This window comes from Hevea brasiliensis, chromosome 16, assembly GCF_030052815.1.
Source record: "Hevea brasiliensis isolate MT/VB/25A 57/8 chromosome 16, ASM3005281v1, whole genome shotgun sequence".
In the NCBI taxonomy this organism is placed as follows: domain Eukaryota; kingdom Viridiplantae; phylum Streptophyta; class Magnoliopsida; order Malpighiales; family Euphorbiaceae; genus Hevea; species Hevea brasiliensis.
The window spans coordinates 61,137,942-61,146,215 of NC_079508.1; the positions used below are offsets into that span (position 1 = coordinate 61,137,942).

An 8,274-nucleotide genomic window follows, 5' to 3' on the forward strand; every position below is an offset into this window, starting at 1 on the left:
TATTATATTTATTAAAATTTATTAAATAAGTCTATTTATTATTAATTTTGCATAGAGAATTATCAATTGCACTGTAAATTTAATTATCTCATGATTAATTATAAAGTATATCTAATATAAATTTAAGTCTGGTATGGTATTTGAATAATAATTCACTCAGAATCACAATTCACAAATTCACACTAATTTGCAGTAAATCAAACAAAATTTCTATGTATAATTACAAACCATATAACACAACCCACAAATGAAAAATAAATTAGCACCTAAGCAAATAATCCTACAAGAAGTTCAATTCCTAAGAATGAAAATGCTCGCCCCACCATAAAATACACATAATTGATGATGCCATGCCAATGTATTCCAAAGTAAAACATGCATCTACTGCAACTCAAAATTGATGAAAGTTTAGAGTCCTCTAGGCAATATAAGATAGGAGACTGGTCATTTACCATTCCAGATGAGTCAGTAATTATAAGATCAATTGAGAAATCAAGAATTCCAATTTATAATTAGCATATCAAAATACAAAAATCCAAAAAAGGGTAAAATTTTCTAAAATTGACTTGATATAAAAAAAACAAAGACAAAAGAAAATAAATTGGTGTTTCTCTCTCTAGACTCAAGTGTTCCTTTTCTTTTTTTTTGCCAAAGGCTATTTTCTATTATTTAAAATATAAAATAATACTTTTATTAAAAAATTTACTTTAATGGTTTTTTAATATTAGTAATAAAGTAATAAAATTTAAATTTATTTAATTGAAATTAAATTAGTCTAATTAATTAAAAAAATATTAAAAATCTAATTAAGTATTATAGTTAAATTAAGGGATGAATTTGGTACTTTGGCATAAGCTGTTCAGAAAGAAGTTTTATAATTATATTTACCCAAAGTTTTATCATCATAAAAATATTTTTATAATTTTATAAATGAAGATATTTATATTCCTTTTGTTTGGGACCTCAAACAACATAGACTTGTAAGCGTAATGTCACATTCTTGAATAGCATATTCTACTCATCCAGTATGTGACGTGAAATCGGCATGGGACCACGCTATATATATACACCCAAACACAATGTTCAACTCAGTTAATGCTGTTTCTAATTTCCTTATCAGATTCATTGATTTGCTGAATTTTGTGCACACAAACGCTACTAGTAAAATCATAAAACTTTATAAATTAATTTTTAAAATATATCAAAAATTATAATTTATTTTTTTTTATTTTTAATTAAGATAAATTAATCTCTTCGTTAATTTCAATTTATCGATCTAAGTAAAGGTTAATTAAATAGGACTTTTTATTTTTCTACGGATTGTGTTTCTTTTTGTTTCTTTAATTCTCCAACTTGATTTGCTTTAAATCTATTGCTGGGATTTTAGATCCATCACCCTTTTAGGCAACAGTGCAAGTGGCTGCTTTCTTATCTTTATTTGAAGTGCCTCGATTCAGAGCGTAGAGATCGTTAGGGTATTGAAGCATCTGAAAGATTAATTGCTCGAGGGATCCTCTCTTATCTCCCTTGTGTCTTGGTTGCTGTGACAACTTTGTTATGCACATTTCAAGATCTCTCTCTTTAATTTGAAGCTGCATTTTAGGTATCCAAATGCAAAGCAATGGTTGATCTCCTATGAGGCCAGTTATTTTCAGTGATTCTTTTGGCTGCAATCGATGTTTGCTGCTTCTTCCGTCGGTATTAGTTTTTTTTTTTTTAAATATTTTTATAGAGAATTAAAGGAACAAGATTCCAACTCAACCCTACTAAGTGAATAATATGTCACGCTAGGCTAGATTCTATATATTAAATATATTTTTTTGGTCCATCCAACAGGCTCTAGTGAAATGTTTGTGGGTGGATATATGTTGTTGGCTCACTGTGTTTTAACCAATCAGCTTTAATCTTTTCTTCCTTTGTTGGGGTTTTGGGGAATGAGGCAGACATCTTCCATGATTGCTTTACAGGTGAAAATGTGGGGAAATTAGGGTTCATCTTTTTGTTAGGACACTGTTATAATCAAATAAATAAATAAATATATATATATATATATATATTTTAAGAAGCAGCTTGTTGAAGTAAATTTTGGATTCAAACTACTGATTTATGATCTGAACTAAGAAGTATAAAAACTTGTATCCTATAGCTTTTTGCCGTCTCTCTTTTTTTTTTTTTTTTCAAATAAATGGATTACAAAATTTCTATAAATTTCATTTTTTTTTGGAAATTTAAATTTCATTTTCTTTAAACGTGTAAGTAAGAGATATAAATAATTTCGTACCTGATAAAAAATACATCCACACATATCTAGAGAGATTTCCATACATCTACATATATTGGAGTAAAACTTTAAAATATCTTTATAAATGGAATGATATATGATATAAAAAAACAATATCGGTGAATATAATTGGTCACAGCCATGAATATTATATAGGAAATGATCATCGGTCTCTATCCCTACTCTTAAAAAGCAATCAAAACAATGCAGACACGAGGATCCTCTTTATTTTTTTTTTCTTTTTTAAAAAATAGAATAAAGCAATAATAATGCAGAGTAAAATAATAGGTAGAGCTGCAAGGGACATGTGCCTTCTGAATTTTTTTGTTGGGTGGGGGAAGATTAACAAAGTAAAAAATGCATATATTTGTAGCTACCTAGCTAGCTAAGCATGGCCTTGTATGAATGCCCATATGTATGTGATCAGTAATAATGGTTGAAAGGTATTTAGAGCTATTTTCAGAGTTTACGGTTTTGAACTGCAGTCAGTCAGAATCCAACTAAAAGAAAATAAAAAGGAATGGTTGAAAGGTGGAAAGAAAAGAGAGAGTGTGTTCAAGTATAAGGTGGACTTGCACAGGAAAGGTGACGGTGAATCTGATGAATGTAGAAGACCTGGCCCCATGCACTCTGGGTTTTTCGGCAAAAAACTTTTAGAGTGGGGAGAAAGAAAGAGAATCTTTTGCGGGACTAATGACTAGTACCGTTTGCTTGTGCTTTTTTTTTTTTTTTTTTTTTTTGTGTGAAAGAGAGTGAGATGTTCTTATCCCAGTTATAGATAAGTTGTGGGGAAGTTGAAAAAAAAAAAAAAAATCAACAAAACACCCAAGTACACTGGCCTAATGGTGTTTGAGTTTGAGACTTTGAAAGGAGTAGCACTAAGTATGTCATATGACGCATCCTTTTTTTCTTTCTTTCTTTGTTGTTTTTGGTTAAAATCTATCCCAAACACAGCACCACCTTTTCTCTGACTTATCTGACTCCCACCACTGTCCCCCGCACTCTCCTTTAACCTTTGCTTTCCCATAATTAAACATCAATAGTTCAATACCCACCATCTTTCTCTCTCCATTTCCTTTTGTTTTAGCAAAAACAAAAGATACCCACAAGCCTGCTTGGCTTGCTTTGTCTTGCTTTGTCTTTTGCAACTTGGGTAGATGTCTCCAATTTTTAAGCAGTTTTCTTTCTGGGTATCCCCAAATTCAAGCTAAGCAAATTGCCTGACAGCTTCACTCGCTAGCTATTGAGAATGGTATGTGGCTGCTCTATGTTGTTCTTCTGCATTCAATTGTTTTCTTGATCTTATACTCTTTTAGTCTTTTTAATTATAAATAAACACTCAATGGATGATTAACATCCCTTGATGTTTTTTTGATAAGAATGATATCCCATGATGTTAGTGTGGTATTTATGTATTCATGCTGCATCTCTGCCTCTTAAATATTTTTAACTTTCTCTGTTTTTTCTGCTTGGTTTCGTCTTTTCCATTCTTTTGACAGTGTTCATAGCATCCAATCCTACTCAAAAGAACAAACTATTATAGGAAGAGCCTCAAACATGCACAGTTTTAAATCATCTTATCTTATACTTAATCAACATGGGATTTAAATATTCACATATGGATCTAAATATTTTTCATTTAGAAAGGATTCAAAAAAAAAAAACTGAATATACTAAATTTCAGGTCAATTTTGGGTTTGGATATGCAGAACTTGTTTGGTTCAGGTTATATTTATCATGGGGGAACTGATTTTCTGGGTTGAAAACTTTTGCTGGTGTAGTTATGTTGATTCATGTCTATGATCTAAATAAATGTGAGTACGTACTATGTGATCCTTTTTCAAGTAAAACTATATATGTTGTTTCTGTTTTTTCCTACTCTGTAAACGTGGGAAGCCTAGTGCACGAGACGCTTTTTTTTATCAAGATTCTTGACTAGCATCTCTTCACTACAAATTGGAGTTGTTTACTTTGAAAAAGTTTTCGATCTAAGGCAGAGAAGTGCTAAGTTTGTTTTTGTTAGATTTGTGTGATTGGCTTTTTATTTTCTCCTCTTCAAGTTCATGCAGATCCTTGGATCGTCTTAATATTGACTTAAGATATTCCTGATTATGGGGTTTGAACTGTCTAGCTCGTCCGTGATTTTACATTAGAATCCTGCTTTTCAGGTTCCATGAAGTTTCTTGGCCTGAGAAATTTATAGGCTAGCTTTCAACAGATGCAGCAGCTCTTTTTGTGTGTCTTTTCGACTCGGTTATGATTCTTGATATCTTTATATCCTCTCAGCTTCTACCTTTACTTATTAGATAGAGGATTTACAACTAAGGATAGTGACAAGGGAAGAAATGGATTTATTCCCGAAATTCTTAGTAAATATAAAAGACTAACACACTAGCAGAAAAGCTGATAGGGATAGGTTTCTTCACATACAGCTATTAAAGCATTGATCAATTTGCCTAAGCATGATTCCTGATTTTACTACTTTATGCATTAGTACTATCGACAGTGGATGAAAAATAGCCTTATAGCATCTGACATGGAGTGGAAGCAAATGTGACTTGATTATCCTGTGATCTAAAATGTATGGAATTGATTAGGATAGGAGGGTCACATAATTGGCCAAGGCTTTGTCTTCAAGATTTGGTGCAATAAAATAATGACAGCATGAGTTCGATCAAATTCTCTGGCTTTGAAGGATTTGCTTCAAACAATGGCCATTTACCTTTGATCATTGAACAACTAGGTAATTTCTTTTATTCATGTTAGCATGTGAATGAAATTGCAGTATTCCCTTTCTTTTCTTTCTTCCAATCCTCTTAGTTTGTTTTTTTTTCCCCTGTGATTTCCTTCATTCCTTTCTTTAAGTTTTTAATCATCATACTTGTCAAAGTAGATTTCAGTTCAGATGCTCTTGATTCTTGTACCTTTGCCGCCTGGAAGATTTGCTTTTCCTATCAAGAGTTGGCTGATTCATTATTATATAATGTCCTTTTCTAACTATGTTTAGTGCTATATAGCAGGTCGCCTAGTTGTCCAACCCTTTATTTTCTCATCATCCATGCCTATTGTTTATCAGTTCTTGAAAATTAACTCTAAAGCACTAAACTTACAGGCGAAGATCATCTACTTTCCATGATTGTAGTTTGAATCGGCTCAATCTGTCTATTGCTCAAACGCTTTAGAATGCAAATTAAGTAGTTCTTCATTATACAATTCAATTTCAATATGAAACCTACCATTGATCTTGAAGTGGAGGCCCCCTCAGAAAATGACTCCGATGTCGGCAGCCAAGTAGCTTCCAACTTATCCACCCATGAAAATTCTGCAGGTCCCTCCAATGACAGCCTCACTAACTATGCCAGTCTCACAAATTCCATAGCTGCTCCATCTGGTTCAGAACCACTTTCCCTAGATTTAACCCTTTGCTCCAGTAATGATGAATTAGGGGGAAGGGACTCAAAAGGACTCTCATTGTCAAGCACTAGTGAAAGTAGCAATGAACCTGCAACTCTTACTACTGCAGCAGCCATTCCACGAGTTTTTTCATGCAATTACTGTCAACGAAAATTCTTCAGCTCGCAGGCACTTGGTGGTCACCAGAATGCACATAAGAGGGAAAGAACACTTGCAAAGCGGGCAATGAGGATGGGTATTTTCTCTGAAAGGTATGTCAGCATGGCATCTTTGCCTTTACATGGATCTTCATTTAGGTCCCTGGGAATCCAAGCACACTCGTTAGTCCATCAGCATTTTGCACCACCCGTAAGGCCACAAGATAACAGAAATTCTGCAAGATTTGATCAAGGGTATATAGGTCTTCCAATATTCGTGGACGATGATGAGGCAGAGCTGTTATGGCCAGGTAGTTTCCGCAAGGTAGCCGAGGCAGATGATACACATCAAGGTTTTGTACTCACAGGAAATTCAAATATGAATTTTTCAGGGGAAACTCCATCAGCTGACTTAGACAATTCTACGCCAGACCTCACGCTGAAACTCTGAGTCCTTCAGAGTCAGGGGTGGCTTCAGTATGTCAGCTCTAATATTCTCTCTTTGTATAGCAAGTTGTGCATGAGGCATGGCTCAGTTTTTATTCTTACAAGTACTTTCTAATCTGATTTTCACTTTGGTGTTGTATGTTAGTTATAAGAGCTTCACAAGGATTATTTTGGAACTTCAATGCTTGTTCTGATTTATATGATGCTTTGGATTTGCTGTAGTTGATAAAAGGCTAATTGCTCGTTTGATCATATGTCCCTATCTTTTCCATTTCTGATAATTTATAATCAAGCTCAACACTATATTGATAGAACATATGCGGAAATTATTTTTAGTGAGACTCATAGTTTGTCTGCTTATATGCCTGACATCGCAGTTGTTGCAACGAGGGGTTGAATATGTGTTTTGGTTGTGAACCACAAATGAAAGAATATATCATTCATGCAAGACTTGTCATTTTTCAAGAATGGACTGGAGTAGGATTAAAACAGTAGCTGCACTTCACATTAGAACTTTTAGACTGTAAGGGACACAGAATACATTTTAATTCTAATGTTGTTTACAGTTTCCATTCATATGTCAGAAGAAACAATAGTCTCTGAATTTTCCTCAATTCCATTGAGCCAATAGTATTGTAGCACCTGTCTCGGAGCAGAACATTGAGGTTTCAAACACTTGCTTCCACCTTCCCGTAAAAATAAGAAATTTCCTAAATTTAATTGCCTTTGTGATCTCAAATTGTTCAGTCATTAACTCATTCCAATGAGCTCACTCACTATTGACATGATATGATGACTGCAGGATCATCCATAGTCTCCTCTAAACTATAAAGGTAAGGTCTGACAGGCAAGTTTTGCTTAGTGACTTAAAATAATTTTGTATATAGTTTTATAAATAACTTGTATGTTAGATAATAGAGAGAGAAAAGATTGAAACACATGAAAAAGAAAGAAGTGGAAAAAAAATATATATATATATATATATTTAAATAAATATATATTATTCTGTTATGGCACTTGGCACATATGTGTGTGAAATAAAATAATTATCTTATTTTAATTCTCGTAAATAAATTACGAACAGATGTGTTTGTTGACAAGTAGATATGTTTGTTAATAAATAGACATGTCTATTACATATAAATAATTATAAATATTATAATATGTGTCTTTTAATAAACAAATATAATCACAACTATTAGAGAATATACTGATTTAAATAAATAGTCATATTTGTTGGAAATAGACAAATATGTTTATCTAGAATATGTGCCATGACTTTTCATCATCTATAAATATGGATGAGTTTTCAATTCAGAAATATACTACTTCTATTTCTTTTTCTTCTTCTTCTTCTTTTTCTTCTTTTCTAGTATCTCTAAATTCGGTTTGTATAAATAGTTCTTAAGGAAAATTTTCAGAAGTTGCTGTCTGTAGATTTCTTTCTTTGTAGTATCTTGGAGTTATATTACCATAATTTTACAGCAATCTAACGAGGGCAATTAATACCTTAAAGATAGTATTCATCACGCTTTAAAGCTTATTCTACACTCACTGCCTCAATAATTTTAATGTATTAATCGCAATGGAATCCAAGGTTGTTTCCATGATGAATCAAGAATTCGTGAAACTTGATCGTTTTGATGGGACAAACTATGTTCGTTGAAAAGATAAGATGCTATTCCTACTCACCACATTAAAGATTTCTTATATACTTGATCCAAGTTTGCCTGCCATTTCACCACCAATACTAGAAGATTCTGAACAAGTGAAAGCAAATCGGGAAAAACGTGAAGAAGATGAATTGTTATGCAGAGGTCATATTCTTAACAACTTGTTAGATAGGTTATATGATCTATTTATTTTTGTCAAGTCTCCAATGGAAATCTGAAAATCACTAGAGTTCAAATACAACTCAGAAAAACAAAGTGCAGATAAATTTCTCATTATAAAATATTTTAAATTCCAAATGGTTGATAATATATTTGTTATGGA

The 8,274-nt window shown here is 32.5% G+C and overlaps 1 protein-coding gene across 3 annotated transcripts; it reads left to right on the forward strand.

Annotated features, from left to right (window-relative positions):
• The first annotated feature begins 3,406 nt into the window (after positions 1-3,406).
• Positions 3,407-6,500, forward strand: LOC110637161 (zinc finger protein 4). Of its 3 annotated transcripts, none has more exons than XM_021787127.2 (3): positions 3,407-3,533; positions 4,450-5,024; positions 5,394-6,500. In XM_021787127.2, the coding sequence occupies exon 3, from the start codon at positions 5,507-5,509 to the stop codon at positions 6,281-6,283; it is 777 nt and encodes a 258-aa protein (XP_021642819.2). In that variant the 5' UTR covers positions 3,407-3,533; positions 4,450-5,024; positions 5,394-5,506; the 3' UTR covers positions 6,284-6,500. The 3 variants fall into 3 exon arrangements, with proteins under 3 accessions (XP_021642819.2, XP_021642820.2, XP_021642821.2); XM_021787128.2 differs by having other exon boundaries at positions 4,879-5,024; XM_021787129.2 differs by lacking the exon at positions 4,450-5,024.
• The last annotated feature ends 1,774 nt before the right edge of the window (positions 6,501-8,274 follow it).